Source organism: Drosophila nasuta, chromosome 3 (genome assembly GCF_023558535.2).
Source record: "Drosophila nasuta strain 15112-1781.00 chromosome 3, ASM2355853v1, whole genome shotgun sequence".
NCBI lineage: Eukaryota > Metazoa > Arthropoda > Insecta > Diptera > Drosophilidae > Drosophila > Drosophila nasuta.
Genome location: NC_083457.1, coordinates 23203728 through 23220924, shown reverse-complemented (window position 1 = coordinate 23220924; position 17197 = coordinate 23203728). Strand labels below are relative to the sequence as shown.

Sequence of the window (17197 nt, the reverse complement as noted above, 5' to 3'; positions counted from 1 at the left end):
CACAGCACACACAAAACTCCAAAGTTGCCCACGAAAAATTGTTTTGCAAACGTTCGACTGCGTGAATGTATTCACAGTATTCACGGCATGCTCGAAGTGAGTGCTTTGTGAGTGCACAGCCCGTAAAGTTGTCGAAAATGATTTGCAGATCAAGATTTGTGCGCACAATTTATGTGATAACAACAACTGCAGCGGCAACAACAATAACAAGAATTACAAACTAAACTCAACTTGCCCCACAACTTGCCCCAATTAGTGGAAGGCTTCTAAGGCCTCCATGTAGCGCTAATAATGACGCCTTTAAATGTGCAATAACAATTTTTGAGACGCGCAAAAAGTGCATACTACAATGCTCCATCTGTGTGTGCTCGTGTGTGTGTGTGTGTGTGTGTGTGAGTGTGAGTGTGTTGCAAGTGCCGCCCATTGGCTGGCAAACCCGCTTCAAACACGGCATCAAGTGGCTGCCTCATGAGATGAACGTGAATGTTTTACTGATCAGCTCGCTCGTCGGGCGCAACGGCGGCGGAGGCGGAGGTGGAGGAGGGCGTGGAGCAATCGTCGCCGAGGCTATACTGTATGAGTATCACAATGAAGGTAATCATGCTGGCCATCATCTGCAACAACAACAAGAATAATCATAAGAACAACAACAGCAGCAGTAATTGCACATTGCGCATACGCACCGTTGACAGCAGCGAACCATTCAACTGATAAAGCCCATAAATCGTATAGGTTTGCAGATTTGTGTACAGATTCGAGCTCATTTGCGACAGCTGTGTGGGAAAGTTGAGTTAAGAAATAGTAAAGTAGAAGTTTAGTGAAGTGAAGCTGCAGCAACCTTAACTTTAGCTTTAACTTTAGCTTTAACTTTAGCTCACCCGACAACGCAGCGATTCGTCGGCTGCGTAGATAATAAATTTGTTTAGATGGCGCTGCATCTGCTGAAACTGAAAAAGGAGCGCAATAAATTGTGGATGTGTTTTTAATAAGGATTATAGTTAGAACTCTTGGTAGATAGACTAACCATGAATGTAACTAAATTAAATGTTAAAAATATGGTTTTGAACTCATTAAACTAAGAACAAAAAAGTGAAAAATACGAATGAATGCTATTTCTTATTGCTCATCTTTATATTAAATTCATTTTAATGGGAAATTATTAAATACATTTTAATATATAGATGACCATTTAGAATAGCATTTATTTTTATTTTTCCCTTAATTACTTTTTAGCTTAATTATTCCAAAAACATATTTTTTATAAAAGTGAGATTACGAGTTTTTTATGTGAAAGTTTTTGTAGAGAAATAATATCTGAAAGTATTGGTATTTATAGTTTTTCAGCTGTGAATGTTGTGAATTACAAAATTGCTAAAATAATAATTACTTTTGTTAGTTTGTCAGTTAGTTAGCTTTCATTTTGTATTAATGAATATAAATGTGATTAAGTATTAAAAATTTTGAAGACATAAAAATCGGTGAAAACCAATCAAACTAATCCCTGTTGTTGATTCTTAAAATATTAACTAATGTTAATATAGAATTTATATATTATACTACAGTACATTATTTCTCAAGTGTTCTTCTCTTTAGGCATAATTTTTCATTCCACATCCTACCATCTAAATACTCGAGTCTTAAAAAGGCAAACAGTGTGAATAGCCTAGTTTAACATATGAAAACGCTAAACCAAGATCTCATTGTGTTCTCTAGTTTCAATCGTTCAATTCAAACTTACCGATTGAAACAACAAGGAGAAAGCAATGATGGTCAGCACAATATTGATTCCCTCCATGATAATTTGATAGCCATAGTAAAGTAGTGCTGTGGGCACATCGAGGAACGCAGGTTCGTGATGCAGCAGCACGCGTATCATGTACATGACCAGATGATAGGCCTTTATAATGACCAAAGCACAGGTTTGTAGAAAGATCCAAAGCAGCTGAAAGCGTCGATTGCTAATGGACTTTTCGGCCAGCTCAATCAGCTCCATTTGCAACTGTGTGTATGTGTGTGTGAACCGTTGATTAAGTTACATTAACAGAATGGAAACCTTGATGACTCACCGCCATGATGGCATCCACTTTGCTGAGCACTTTGGGCACATTTGTCTCACGCGGTGGACGCGCTGCAGTTGCAAATGACACTTTGCCTGTCCAGGCCATGGTTGACAATAATTTGATGTTGCAGGCGTGGCATGCAACGCTTTTATGCAACGACTTTCTGACACAATTACCTAAGTACATATTTCAGTGCTGCTCTTTGGTAGCTTCAAAATGAAAGGGTCGCCTAAGAAAAATGTAAAGTTTAGAAAAATTTAAGAGGAAAAAGTTAGAAAGGAATTCGTTAAATAACGTATATAAAATTAGAAAACCATATTTCAGTCTTTCTTGTTCTTTTAAAAATTTTACTCATTTTCGAACTACAATTTTAAATGAGTTCCCAAAACTCAACTAATCGTGATAGACTTTGACGCAATTTAACAAGAAATTTTGTTGAATAGAAAACTTTAAGATCAATTATTCAAATCATATTCAATTTAGTTTAGAAAATGTTCAGAAGTCTTCCTTGGACAAATTTCAATTACTAAATACGTTCCTTCAAAGTGTGAATGAACTATTCAGATCATTCTGTACAAATTTAATTAAAATTTGCTGAGTAATTTCCTTGAAGCACGAGCTCAATTGCCGAAATGTTTGTTCAAAGACATTAAGTGATTGTCTTTTAATTATGTGTGCTGATCATGAATTTAACATGCTTTAGGTCAAAGGGAACTATTGATTAAGGTAAAGTTATTAAAAAGAAAACAATTGAATTGATTAAACCTTAATTCAAATTACATCGCGTATACTTAATGTTCATTAGAACTCTCTTAATTGAAGATTTTTCAATTACAAAAATCCCCCTCAAGTGTTTAGTTTTTTTCTACTAATTAGTTCTTCTTGTAACAATTGATTAGTTTACACTTAAATCTAACCTACTCTTGGAGCAGCCCTCTGCCATTTAGTGGCTGGCAATCATTAATCATTTTGGAGCAGTCGCTGTGGCTGTGGATTAAAAATTGGGTGCACAGCGCGATACTTTAGCCAAATGAAGCCCTTGGGAGAGCAGTCGTTGCAGTAACTGTTGCAGTAGCCAGTAGCTAGTTGCAAGTGGCAAGTGGCAAGTACGAATTGCTGTTGGCCACCATGGAAATCATTGTAAATGCATGGACATGTCCAGGGAGTCGTCGGGGCAAGACAGCTGAAACAAACTGTGTGTCAGTTGCAGTCAAGTGGAGTCATAAAGCTGCGGCTCGACTTTGGGTTAGATCGGTGGCAGCCACCACAAGTCACCAGATGCCTGACACTGACACCTCGATCAGTCAGCTGAGTGGCAACTTGGCAAAGCGTGCAGCCTGCTCACGGGATTGGGCAACGAGTAGGCGGATTTATGGGCTGCCCAGCGTCAGTTTAATGAGTTTCTGGCATTAATAAAACACAGCTAAAAGGGAGACAGGCAGTCGGAGGCAGGAGTCGTGCCACAGTTGGCTGACAAACGCAAAGAAAAAAAGAGCGAAAAAAAAAATAAAGAAAAAGAAAAAAACTATGCAATTGGATTAGATTAGACGTTGGCCCAGCTGTCGTGACAGGTTGAGAGCTGAGAGCCACGAAACGGGCCGAATGAGAATTTATGGCCAATGAATGCTGTGTGTGAGCCAGAGGCCTGGCTTTAGCTTGGCCTGGCCTGCTCAGCCAAGTGCGTGCATTGGACGCAATATTTTATAATGACTTCATTACAACAAATGCAATAGACTGCAACAACAACTGCAACAACAACAGCTGCTTGGGGCTCTCGAAACTCTCGAAAATTGCAATAAAAAAAGCTGACTTTATTTTGATTTTCTTTTGGCCAAATTTGGCTGCTTTGATTCGTCGCATAATTGGCAATTACCGTGGCCAAGCGACGTGGACTCGTGGGCGAACTGCATCGTCGCCAATCCGCCGCCCTCCCCCCTGTGCTCTATACTGTGCACTATGCTGTGCTGTGTGCCTGCTGGGATTTACGAGTCCATATCGCATATAATTGCCAAATGATTTTCTTTGCCTTGTCACGCAAACCCTGCGGGTTGTCGTCAGCCCAAGAAGTGCAGTTGGAGGGGAGAGGAGTGGTGAGCAGTTGACATTTAAAGCCAATTGCGGGCAGCTTTGGCTGAGAATTGTGTTTAGATTCGATAGCTAAAGGGTTAATGCAGCATTTAGTCTAGTTGGATTGATTCCATGTTTGGTTCACTTGGTTCCAATTGGAAGGCTTCTTCAAGCAGTCTCTGCTGCCTTCGCCCAAAAGGTGGCGCTTATATGCCCCAAATGCGCAACCATTTAAGCGTCAAATTAAATTAAGTTATTATGTTAAATGCTTATTTAATTGTAAAACTAAACTAAAAAAACTATTTGTTAACTAATTGTGGCTGACTTTAACTCAATTTAAATTTGTCATGCCTAAAGACATTGATTGAGTTCAATGAATCAAACCACACCAAAAGGTGGCGCTTATCTTGCTCCAATTGCGCCGTCAATTTAACAAATTAAATTAAGCAATTAATTAGAGTTTAGAGTGGGCAAAACCAAAGCTAAGCTGAAGTGTGTTTGATGTGGTTCTACTGTGACACCCTTTTATTGACAAGTTATTTTGATGCCCAATTTAAATAGAGGCTGCAAACGACACCCGAAAGGTGGCGCTAATCAAGTGTTTGTTGCGCCGCCAATTAAGCGAAAATTAAATGAAGTAATTACTTTTAATTCGAACGCTGCTAAAAGTATTGAGCTAATAAAGGTTTTGGCTGCAGCTGCGGGGGGGCTTGAGCTTTCGTTCAATGTTTGGCAGGCATTTATTGATTGCTTTTAATAGCTTTTGCGCAGCCATTCACTTTGCAGGCCTCACTCACAGCCTTAGCCTTAGCCCAAGTGAATGTGCAACACTCACACACTCACACACGCACACACTCACGCACAGGCACATACACATACGTATAAGTGTTGTAGCTGTTTCCTGCACGCAGATTTGCATATTATTTAAATGCATTTGTATGCTGAAATTAGCGTCTAATTGGAGTTTACACGCTGCATTTTTTATGTGCAAATAAATTGTGGCAATGGAGCCTGGGGAGCCATGCTCCACTCCATTCCACACCGCCCCGCCCCCCCCTTGCGGCCACTCCCTCGCCCTCAGCTGCAGTTTTGTAGTTTGCCATTTGCCGAATTTGTCAGCGTTTGTCAGCGAAACGAGTCTGGGGGCATTTTGTGCGTTTGCGATTACGCGACCAAATCAAAAGCAAAACTCAAAATCAAAAGCAAAATAAAGTAAAAATCAAATGGCAAGTGCGCGCTCAGCCATTCACTACGCACACACACACACAAGCACACATAAACACACACTGTTGCATTCGCACGCACTCCAGCTGCAATTTAACTGACTCGCTCGCTCGCTTCGGGGGCCAACTTTGCGTATGCGTGATATTTTTTTTTATAGCGTTTTGCTCTTTTATTTTGTTTTTCTCAATTTTATAATTGCACATTACCAATACACACGCATACACTCCGGCACAGGTGTCAGTTGGCCAAAAGGGGGGCGTGGCCATTGAAGGCGATTGCAGCCTATAAAATGGCGTCCATATAAAAAGGCGAAACTGCAGTGCAAAATTAGCGGCAAGTTGCTGCTTGCTACAAGTGGCAAGTCACCAGTTTTAGAGCAGCATTCAAAATACTTTGTTGCCGCTGTAAATATGCTGAATTTATTTAATATCCTCTCTGGGACACCGAACTAATCTTTAGAGTGTGTTGTTTACGAGCTTGACGAGCCGAGTGCTGAGTGAATGCAGCGCAGTGAGTGTGCAGCGGGTTTTCAGCTTATGGCAACACGATTGCGCTTCTACATGTCGCTCTGTTAATCCGATCCTCGAGCTCACAACTATGTTTTTTTTCTGTTTTCTTTTTTTTTTGGGGCGCATGTCGTCAGCTCGGATTCTGTTAGATCTCTTGTTGAACATGTGCTTATGCCCGCCTCTGCCCAGCTGCTGAGCTGCTCAGCTTCTCAACTGCCTGCCACTTGCCACTTGTGGCATCGCATTACCTGCACTGACAACCACCAGCTACCAGTGTGTGTCCCAGAGCTCGAAATCCGATACGGCTTTTGCAGCTGCTGCTTTTTAGTTTTAGTTGCTGTCGCTGCTTCTGCTGATGTTGCTGCTGTTGCTGTTCTCTAGTTGCTCTAGTTTCAAAGCTCTCCAATTGCTGCCCACTCGCTTCCATTATGCGGCATACCCTTTTGCAGGGGAATATTGATAATAGGAATAAAATGGTATTACCTTTTATGTAATTTACTAATTTTATTTTTTATGGCTCATCAGAACAATACGAGAAAAATTCTTCGCATTCTGATTTCTGATTTGTTTCCAGGTCAAAAAAAACACTCTCTTATTGAAATATTTGCAAAATGATTAACATACTCTGCTCAAAATTGATAGCAGAAATAATAGTTGAAAAGTAAGAGGAAATTTCTTAAAAAATTATATATTGTTTAAAACAAATCAGTATGATATGCATGATATAATATGCAGAAAAAAAGTAGTAAAGATTTGTTTAAATGAGTAGAGCTTAAATTGATTACTCTTTAAAGGGATCTGTACAAAATGATTATATTCTACATCTCTTGATTTAAGTAACGCTAAGCGTAATGATGTACTAGAAAATACTCTTGAAGAATACGTAGAAATTATTATTACTATTATTTTCTATAACTCTTATATACATATATGCAGAAAATTCTGTTTTCTCTAAAACAATCTAACATTAATTTCAAATCAAATTGCTATCTTTAAAATTAAATAGACATTTAAACAACATTTATTCGTATTCCAATTCTTGTCTTTAGTATATGATATATGTATGTATAATCATCATATATAATTAAATGAAGTGAAAAGCGTATTCCTCACTTATTATATCGGTTTTGTTGATATACCAAAATTATGATGATACTCTAAAAAGTCAGCAACGCGCGACAAAATATTTCCTTAATTTACTGCTAAAATTTCACTCCCAATTAAAATACATTTCGTTGCTGTCTTCACTTTCGTTTTCCAGCAGATTAAATGCACGTAGATTAAGTCTTATTAAATTCGAGTTACACGCTGCAAGAGCATTCAATCTTCCTCAACTCAAAGACACCAATTTCAACTGTGTTTTTTCAATTAATTTCGCATTAAGCGCCGCCCCTGCGCTTTTGCCGTTTTATTTTAGCTTTTTGCTTTTTGCTCATATTTATTTGCATTGCGGCTGTCACTCGCAGCTATGTAACGTCATCTTCAACATGACAAACGCTGCTAATCCCACCACCTACTTGAAGCTCCACTTGGACACTTGGGCCTGGGGATCGTCAAGGAGCAGCACAGAGAGATAGACAAAGAGAGAGGGAGAGGCGAAGGAAGCTGTTGAGCTGCATCAGCTGCATTTGGGCTTGATCTTCCGAGAGCTGCGAAAATTATTAACGCCATTAACGGCAATAGAAATATTTGTGTTTGCCACTTGCCCCCCTTTCGTCTTCCCCCTTCCTGCTTAAGGCCGTTAAACGAGTTGCAGTTACTCGTGCAAAAATTACTAGTCATGCGGCTGCAACAGCAATAGCAATAACAACAGCAAAAGCAACAGCAACTGTGGCCCACAAAATGTGACTAATGGCATTTTTTAAATGCAGACTCTAGGCCCAACTAGCTAAGAGGAGCCAAGAGGGAGCGCAACTCCTTTGCGGTTCTCAACGTTGTTGTTTTTTTATAGGCTACAATTTTTAACGCCTCGCCAGGCACAGAGCATGGAGAAGACGGCAGGCAAGCAGATCCCCTCAGCAATCGTGCAACTCCATCGTCAGCTCGTTGTGCGTGTGCTTTTCTGCAGCGTCATTAATTTTGCCATGAATTGACAAAAACATCATAAACTACTTGTTGAACAGAAAATCCACTTCAGGCGACAGCAGCCGCAGCCGCAGTCTCCATCTCAGTCTCGAGTCTCCAGCCCACGCGCCAAGCCGACGACGCAGTCGGAACGAGACAACGATGCGATTGCCGCCCGGCAGGCTCATGTTAACTCTTCCTCCCTCCCATAGCTGCACCTCTTCCTCCTCTACTCCTTCTGCAGATACATCTTTGGCTGTCTGGAGTCTTGGGCGCGGCAACTGCAGCGGCCTCATAAATAAACATGTCTAGCATTTTGTCCCGTTGCCAATCGCACGATCGCATTGACCTACAGGGCCCATAAGTTGCCCAAAATTGATGGCCAACTATTCGTATCCGATATTCATATATGTATGTATGTGTGTATATAGTGTGTTATATAACTGATGCGAGGTGACTGCTCACTGAATTCTTGCGACTTTATCGCCATATCAATTACGTAGTTGCATGTACAAAGCAATCATGCTCAGCAGCAATGAAATGTGCACAACATTCGCTCTAGAAATTGCCGGGGATATCGTATTATAATTAATTTGCGATTTGCAAAGATAGTTTGTCTCGATTGCAGCTTGTGAAGTTGGCAGCGAAATCGAGAAGGATGTGGCAGAGATGAGATGAGACCGCGATCTGATTAGCTTTACACCAGGCAAAATAAAATGAAATATATTTCTTAATAACTTCACAGTCAGCTTATGAAAAGCGTTGTCTTTTGTACTTAAGTAATTTACAAACCAAATAATCAATAATAATTAAGCAATGGAAAACAATCTCCTTAGGTAGATAATCTATAATATAAGAACTTGTCAAATAAATGATCAAATCAAAATGATTTGTATATACCCTCAGTCAGGTTAAGAATTGCGTTATCCATAAAAAGTTGATTTCTATTTAATTGCCTAGAAGATCTAAGTAGAATTTCCAATTAAAGCAAGTAAAATCTATTGAGCTACAATTTCTACCAAATAACTTAAACTTAAAAATATAAATAATCAGCGCTAGTATATAAAATAGAATACTTTCCTTAGTTGTCACAGACTGCTCAATAAATGTATTTTCTATTTTATATGTTATTAATTATTAAAGTTAAATAGAAAGTTGTTTTCGATCCAAATCTATAACTTCTTAGAATACTCCATTGTAATTCTCACCAGTGGCAGTAGAGAAAGGTTTTTTTCCTTTTCACCAGATAAAACTGTAATAAATAAATTCGAAATATTTCATTTTTTGTAAAACAAGTTCAGCTAAAAATTATTCTCAATATTCTTACAATACTCATTAATATTTCCCTACGCATTTATTAGGATCTCTTGATCAAACATTTATCTCTATTTATTTATTTTTCAAGAACAAATTAAGCCAGCAATATTTTAGAAAATTATCACAGCAATCCTTAAGTATTCACCTCCAACACCCGCTCAACTCGTTGACCCCAAGCGAAGAAATGCATTGACCCACGCGGCGTATGCGCAATGCCCAATTAAAGTAATTGCCGGTGTTTAGCGATTTTGGCCAGCAAACATTTACAAACAGACGACAGCAATTGGATGCGTTAATGAATTGGCCATGGCAGGCGCATCTTCTTTTTGCAGTCGCTTCCAGGCAACATTTGCCAGCTACAAAACGAGTAGCAAAGTTGCTGCCAAAGGTAAATCGAAGCCCGAGATTAATAGCGATAAGCTATTGATTAGCCTAGCAAAAGAGTAAAATAGAGTAAGAGAAGGGGAAGAAGGAGGAAGCAAGAACAGACGGACAGGAGGACAGCAGGTGGACAGGCAGAGCAACAGTAAAATTGTAGACGATCCACTCTAGATGTTATCAGAGCTGGATCACTAACCAAAGGCAGCGACGTTACATGCATGCGATCTAGAGATAATTCAAGCCAAATGTTGCCGGATGCCAAGCCGCTCTAGACAGGTAGTTGAGATTGGGATTGGGTTCGAGATTGGGTTTTGGAGGTTTTTTTTCTGGCTGTAAGCTGCAGGCTGGAGGCGAAATTAAGCGCACGCTGGCAATTTGCATAAAAGCAGTTTAATGTTTAAATGTTTTATTGAATCGACGCTCGATTACATGGCCCAAGTCTCCAAGGAGGACGAGGAGGAGGAGGAGGAGAAGCAGAAGAGCTGCCGTTTCGAATTTGCAATGCAAATGCTGGCTGTAACGATTCCAAAAGAAGATTGCGACAACAACAACAACAACATCAGCGAGCAGCGGAATCTGTATCACGATCTCCAATGCAATTTGACTAAACTATCTGACCGCATATGAGAGGCCTATTTGTAAGTGGACTACGACGGACCAAGGAACTGGTTTTTTTAATTATGAAAAAAATAATAAATCGAGAATCGAGTGAGAGATACGAGAGTATAATATGTTAGCGAAGGAGCTGCTGCAAAAGGCAGCGATGGCGATCGTTTGATCAGTAGATCGTTCGATGGGTCGTTTTGGTCGTTTGCGATCAATCGTCACGTTGCTGATCAGTTGTCAATCAAACGCAACACAGATGCTTCACACCACAGAGATGTGCTTCATCCTCAACTCCAACTTCCAACTCGTAACTTCAACTTCCACTGCAAACTGCAAAACTATCATCATTAGTCGCTGCCAGTCGGCATACAGACACGTTTGATGTGCTCCGTGTGCTCTCCAGCTTCTAATTGCAAACTGGCAGCTGCTGATCTGGATATGGCCAGCATCAAAAGCCGCTACCACTTGCCTGGTTGCCTCGCTGCCTCTGCTTGGGTTATCTGTGTGCTGAGTGTGTGCCTTGGCGACTGTTCGACTGTCGTCAGCGCTGCTGTGCCAAATGTAAAGTGACGCCTGATCTTGAACTGGTTCCGGAGCTCGGCAAAACGGCTAACGCGGTGGTCCCGGCTGTCAATCTTCGCTCTCTTTCCCACTCTTCTTAAAGTGATTTGCTGCTGCTGCCGTTGCTGCTAAAACGGCTCCCGGCCTTCCAGCCTTCTGTTAGATGCCTTTCCAATTCTTTACAACATTTTGGCGCACAATTTCGGGCCCTGCTGTGCGTATCATATGATCTTGCCACGTCCACCACATGCAGTGTCATTACTCGTTGTCCAATCGTGTTGCCTGCGATACCCTGTAGAGTGTGTCAAAGGCTAACAGGGTATTAGCGGGGTTAACTGGAAGACAAATTCAAAAAACTAAACTGCTTACATTTGAGTTTAAGTGAGATAGCAAGACAATGCAAACGTATAAAGGTCAAGGCAAAGCAGTGAACTGCTTGCATCATGGGTGTTTTCGTAAAAGCAGTGTCTTCTCCTGCAAATGCAAGCAGTACACTTTCCTTACTTAATGCAAGCAGCATAAATCTAAATACTAAATTCAAATAAAGAGTATCTGCCAGCAGTTCACTCTCATAGTTGTCTTATATAGCTGTTTGGATTTTTGTTGGATTTGGCAGTCAGACTGTCTGTCCGGCTGCATTCGGTGTTCGGTTGTGTTCAATTGCCGCAGGAAATCATAAATTAAAATCGATTGTTTGACAAGGCTCGTGAAATATTTCCATTTTAGCAACTGACGCGCTTTCAATTGCGCCTGGCATTTATGGCAGGCAGCAGGCCATTCACATTTGCACAGCCACAACTGGATGGGCCTAGGTCGCAACGGAACGTAATGCAACGCAACGCAACGAAATGGAATGGAACGCAAACGCAACGCAACGCATTGGATCGGATAACATGACTGGCTACATGAGCTCTACAATTAGTACAACATGCAACTCCGTTGGCCAGTTGGTTAGTTGGCTAGTTGGCCAGCATGGAGAGGAGACGCTTGTGACAAGCTAGTTGGTCGCTTGGTCGGCTGGTCGGCAGATGGCCAGCGATAGCGGCGCCCCCAAAACGGGAATCGCTAACAAATGGCCACAAGTTAATGTCCAGCAAATGGAGCCCAAAATTGGCGTGCAGCGTAAAAATGAGACAACGTGTTCTGTTTCTGTTCGCTGCTTGCAGACTTGCAACTCCTGCAACTCCAACTGCAGCACAACAGCTGCTCAATCTCACGCGACACGCTCATAATTCATATGCTCTGGCCGTATTCCCTGGACATTGCATGCTGATGCTCTTGCCGTTGGCAAATGCTGCACTGCAGCTGCCAGCTAATAACTGCAGATGCATATACAACATATGTATATATCTATGATCCACCCGCTCTCCCTCCCTCCACGACTATCCCCACAACTGCATAACTCAGGCCTCTATTTCACTCGCCATAAACACCAAACGCCAAATGGCGCTCGTGTGTGGCCAGTGACACTCGAGGCGCTGCAGCACAGCTGGATGCATCTCTCGCATCCAACCTGTCTGCCAACAATGCCACCAATTGCCATCAAGCAACCAGCGATGGCAACGTGACAACCTGCCACAACACAAATCCAACAACTAACAGCTATATTTCTTGGTCCAGTTAAGCGAATAATTCACTTTAAATACCTCAATATTTACTGAAACAACGCTTTTTATTTTCCACATGCTTAGTAAAGATAATTTTCTAGTTTTCGAATTCAATTGCCCTCATCTTGTGAAAAGTTTCGTATATCTTATGTAAACACTTAATAGATCTGTCAGCTAAATTAACTTCAAATTAGTTTGTAAGCTCTGTAACACAGAGAGAGTCTTTATAATAACATCAACTAACATTATTTCGTAGAAACTTTGACAAACTTACAAGATTTGGGAGTAATTCGAATCCAGAATTGTCGAAATTTCAGAGCCTAATTTCAATACAAATTATTATCCATAAATTTACATGACTTTTTTGTGATTCATTCTAAATCAATTTCAAAAGATATTCATGATTCAAACGAAATTTTAAACCGCAAGGCAGTAAACAAATAAATTTAAGTAATATTTTATTATTCTTGTCAATATTTTTTTTCCTCTGAATACCTTTTTGATGTTGGCTTCGTAAAGCATTTAATGGTATTTCCGAAGTAAAATTCATATGTACACACATATTTCCAAAAATTGCGAAATTTCTTCTCTTACAAAATATCATAAACTTTCCGAGCCCAATTCTATGGAAAACACATGAGTTTTCAAAGAAAATCCTACAAAATTTCCGGCTAATTTTAGTCTGCTCGCAATACGTTGGGATTATCCTAAGATAAGGAACACATGCTGTTCATAAGGTCGTCCCTTAAAGCGACTTTCTTCGCTCACTATCTCATTCGCACTACAACAAATAAATGAGGAATCGATCACTCACGCTGAGAGGACCGTGTCACGAGTGCCATCGCTAGAAATGTTTGGGCAATTTGTGATTTAATCGTTGACGCAGTTTATTTATTGCTTTTTCGTTTAGTAGATGTATTAATTTAATAGTATTGGTGTTAGTATTAGTTATAGTATTAGATTTAAGTATTAGTTTTTTAGTTTAGCTAAGAACTAGTCATCGACCGACTCACAAAAACACTTTACAACTTAAGAACTAATAGCAGGGTTCTCTTTCTCGTCTGTTCTGATCTAGTATTCTGCATTAACATGTTTTTGATTTCTCTATCGCTTCGTTTCGCTTTTTGTTTTGTTTTGTTTCATCGAGTTTTGTTTTTGCATCTGCATTTGTTTGTTTTTTTTTTTGTCCTTAAACGCTATGATTATTAGATCCAAACGGGCCGCTGCTATGAGCGTATGTTGCCCAGAAGTGGAGTGCTCTCGGCAGCCTTTGAGGTAATCACGGTATGACGAGATCCTGAACCCGATCCCGAACCCAAACCCAATCCGGATGGACCCGGCGGACGTGACGGCCTATTGCTTGGTCCCGGCTGCTCGTCCGCTTCGTCGATGCGCGATTGACGCGCCAAGCGCTTCTGCTGGCTCACTTCGTGCAGATAGAGAGCACTAAGGCACATGTCGGCCACGGTGACACCAATGCGATTCTTCGACAGCAGCGGATCCCCGCCATACAGGCTATAGAGCAAGGTGTCTGTCGGTCCCTCAATGCGGCCCTCGGCCTTGCTCAATCGCAGTCGCCGCATGCTGTCCATGGCTACGGCTGGCCCCACGCTGCTGGACATGAGGCCAGGACGCATGCTGGTGCTGCTCATCGGTTCGCCCAGATTCTGCTGCAGCATCTGCAGCATTCCGAAATCGCTGCCGGCCACATAGCCAGCTCCCATGGCATGGGCACCGCCAATTCCCACTCCAGCACCAGCGCGACTCGCTGTGATGGACTGCGAGATCTGCAGCTGCTCGGGGCTCAGATCGGCAGCCAGCACGGAGTTGGCAATGGAGCAGTACTCCTCGCCAATGGTACCAAATGAGATCAGGCTGTGCGTGAGCGGATTCTCACGGGCAGCCGGCTGCGATGCCGTCTTGGCCTTGACCAGCTCATCGATGGCATGCTCGCGTATGCCTTTGATGAATTGCGAAGCCTCCTTGGGCATTTGCCACTCGGGATTGTTGAGTGTGAAACGCACCAGCGACATCTCAGTCTTGCCACCAATCATGCTCTGCTGCTGCTGCTGCTGTTGTTGCTGAGCATAATGATGCGGCGGCAAATGCTGCGCTGGTTCATTGGCCACATCGGGCAAATCGCTGTTGTTGAGTTGCCAGTCGGGATTGCCATGTTTGCGCACATCCATTTGGGCAAATGAACAGACATTGCCCACACCACGCACAGAAACTGCAAAAGGTAAATAAAGTGATTAGCAAGTCGCGTCTTTTCTGAGAATGCAGCTTGGAAAATTTACCTGTAAAACTGCGGAAGAATTTGACAATCTCCATGGCCTTGGGCCGGAAGACAAAGATGAGCACAAACGGCGTCACAAATGGACTGAATATCTCGCTGAGCAGGTAGCCAGCCTTGAATTGAAAGAAGTTGCTAAACTCGTTGCGCACATGCGCGGTGTGCGCCTGTTGCTTCCACTCCGTGGGCAGGTAGTGGACATGCGCTAAAATGGCGGTCATTAGCTGCTCGGGACACCAAATCATATTTTCATCCGGTATAAATGTGCGACAGACGACGCCAATGATCGTGAGCACAGCAATAATCGTGAGTACATGCTCCACCTGAAAGACATACTCATCGTAGATGCCCAGCGCCAAGATCAACAGCAAAACACCGCCGCTAATGAAGAGCAGATTGCGCGCAATCACCGCAGCCAGTGGCGAGGAGAAGGAGCTTAAGTAGCGATCCGCATACTCGTAGGCACGATTCAAGCGTGCATCCAACTCGTGATCCAGCTCATTGAAGTGCCGCAAATAGAGACGTCCGTAGTTGGACCAGGTTCGTAATCCCAAGGCACTTGGCTCCTTGCGCAAAATGTTTGCATATGAGAAGCTAAAGTAGATGAGCTGCCACAGAAAGATCACAGGTGACAGCAACAGATTGACCAAGGCCACCCAGAAGATTAGCTTTGATAGACGCTGGGCGAGCTCGGTTTGATTGCTGCGCACCGCAAACTCATCGCGTAGCTGCCAATTGTTCTGGAACGGTGATCCCGGACCGCGGAAGAGTATAAAATCAATGTTGAGCAGCATGCCACGACTGAGCGAAACAACCTCGCCAATTAGCGGCAGGTGGAAGCGCACGGGCAGAAGCTGCTTGTTCATCAGCGCGACCAGATAGTTCTTGAAGCGTAGCACACGATGATAGATGTCCAGTTCGGTGAGCAGCTCCTTGTCGATGCACATATGTTGCTCGGCCTGGACGCGACGGGTGCGCTGTTGCACCTCATGCCATGTGATATTATCGAGATCGCTGTCCTCGATGCCTAGGGCAGTGTTGTAGAAACGTTTGATGTCCGCATATTGTGTAATGTGATAGATCATTTTGAGCACTCGAATGCCCAAATAGATGGCAGCTATGAAGATGATCAGGTAGGTGAAGAATCCAAATTTAGTGATGCACACGCCCGTTGGTATTATCACCTCGTCCAGTGTTGTCTTTGTACGATTTGGCAAGTTGCCAAACAGTTCGTCGTAGTTGATGCAATGCGTTGTAAATGTGAACAGCCAAACGACGAAGCTAAATTCGAGCACCTGGAACAGTTCGTCCAGCGCAATGACACGAAAGCCATGCTTCTGTTGATACGTATACATGCGGGAGAAAAACGAGTCGAGATCTTCGATGTGATTCCACCGATGCGACTCTTTGCCCGTCTCGGGCACAATATGTATCATGATGTTGCGCGGTGTATCCTCGTGCTCGTGCAAATCCTCCTCTTCCTCCCCATCCACATCGCCAACAGTGTTATCATGGTCATTGGCGTCTAAATGCGCAGCAGCTGTAAATGATTTTGCGTCGTCTGCTTTTGTTATTGTTGCTTGCCTCTGTTGTTGTTGTTGCTGCTGCTGTGGTGGCTCATCGCGAATTTGTGCTTCGCGAAACGGATTCGCGTTCTCCTCGGCCAAGGAGCGATAGTTAATATTTGGGCTTGACATGACGCACCAAGGCCCAAGGTCAACTGTTCACTTATTTTTATATCACTTTCCTCCTATCTAGTATAATTTAAAATGAATAATCTGTTCTCTTCTTTGTTGTTTAATTTGGCTGTTAGAATAACGCGCAGCGTGACCGCAAACTTTCATTTCAACACATGCTAATTTACGTCGTAAATTATACCAAGATATACCACTTTCGTTATTACCAAACAACCGCCACTTTTTGAACAACTGTTTGACTTTGTGTTTTTGCGAGGCTAGGCGACAACCATTGTTACTACGCGAGTGTCCTGTTTGTACTGAGCAAAATAGCAATTTTCAGTAAAGTGCAAGGATCACACACTAATAACGCGGCTTTGATTGAAGGTAAGCCAATATACAGCTGATGGCTAATCACTTTACAGCTGCTTGAAAACACCTGATCCGGAAGATCACAGTTAATGAATGTTGCATACTTTTAAGCGATAAATAAAACTTTAACTTGAAAAAAATATTACCACTGTGGAGCAATTCTGTTCGATAACAGCTGTAAGGAATTGTGATGTTAAACGATAAACTGAATTAGTGTAACCAAAAGAAAAAACCTATACAAACTACCAACCAAATTTGCAATAATACTATTAAAAAAAATCAACTGAATCAAGTACCAAGTTAAGTCGAATGATATCGTCAAGATTTAAATTTCAAGAGCGCTTAATTCACATTAACAGTGACTAAACAGAACAGCATTCGTTAGCAGCAGGGCTGCAGAGACTGCTTGTGATAACAGCATCGAATTTTCATCCCTCGTTCTGACAAAAACTGCAAAATA

At 42.1% G+C, this 17197-nt stretch overlaps 2 protein-coding genes across 2 annotated transcripts; both read right to left on the bottom strand.

Moving 5' to 3' along the window:
• Window positions 1-869: 869 nt before the first annotated feature.
• LOC132788099 (uncharacterized) lies at window positions 870-2165 on the bottom strand. Its single transcript, XM_060795417.1, has 3 exons — window positions 2067-2165; window positions 1739-1999; window positions 870-947 (listed from the first exon to the last, which is right to left on the bottom strand). The coding sequence occupies exons 1-3, from the start codon at window positions 2163-2165 to the stop codon at window positions 870-872; spliced, it is 438 nt and encodes a 145-aa protein (XP_060651400.1).
• An 11378-nt stretch (window positions 2166-13543) lies between these two features.
• On the bottom strand, window positions 13544-16517 carry LOC132794275 (autophagy-related protein 9A). The gene is made up of 2 exons (XM_060804586.1): window positions 14694-16517; window positions 13544-14626 (listed from the first exon to the last, which is right to left on the bottom strand). Exons 1-2 carry the CDS (start codon window positions 16384-16386, stop codon window positions 13623-13625), a joined length of 2697 nt encoding a protein of 898 aa, XP_060660569.1. The 5' UTR covers window positions 16387-16517; the 3' UTR covers window positions 13544-13622.
• Window positions 16518-17197: the final 680 nt, after the last annotated feature.

Coding starts and splice junctions, on each gene's coding strand:
- LOC132794275 (XM_060804586.1), bottom strand. CDS start 16,386: ATGTCAAGCCCAAATATTAACTATCGCTCCTTGGCCGAGGAGAACGCG. Junction 14,627..14,693: donor ATTCTTCCGCAGTTTTACAG/GTAAATTTTCCA, acceptor TACCTTTTGCAG/TTTCTGTGCGTGGTGTGGGC.
- LOC132788099 (XM_060795417.1), bottom strand. CDS start 2,165: ATGGCCTGGACAGGCAAAGTGTCATTTGCAACTGCAGCGCGTCCACCG. Junction 2,000..2,066: donor AAGTGGATGCCATCATGGCG/GTGAGTCATCAA, acceptor ACATACACACAG/TTGCAAATGGAGCTGATTGA. Junction 948..1,738: donor TCTCCTTGTTGTTTCAATCG/GTAAGTTTGAAT, acceptor CTCCTTTTTCAG/TTTCAGCAGATGCAGCGCCA.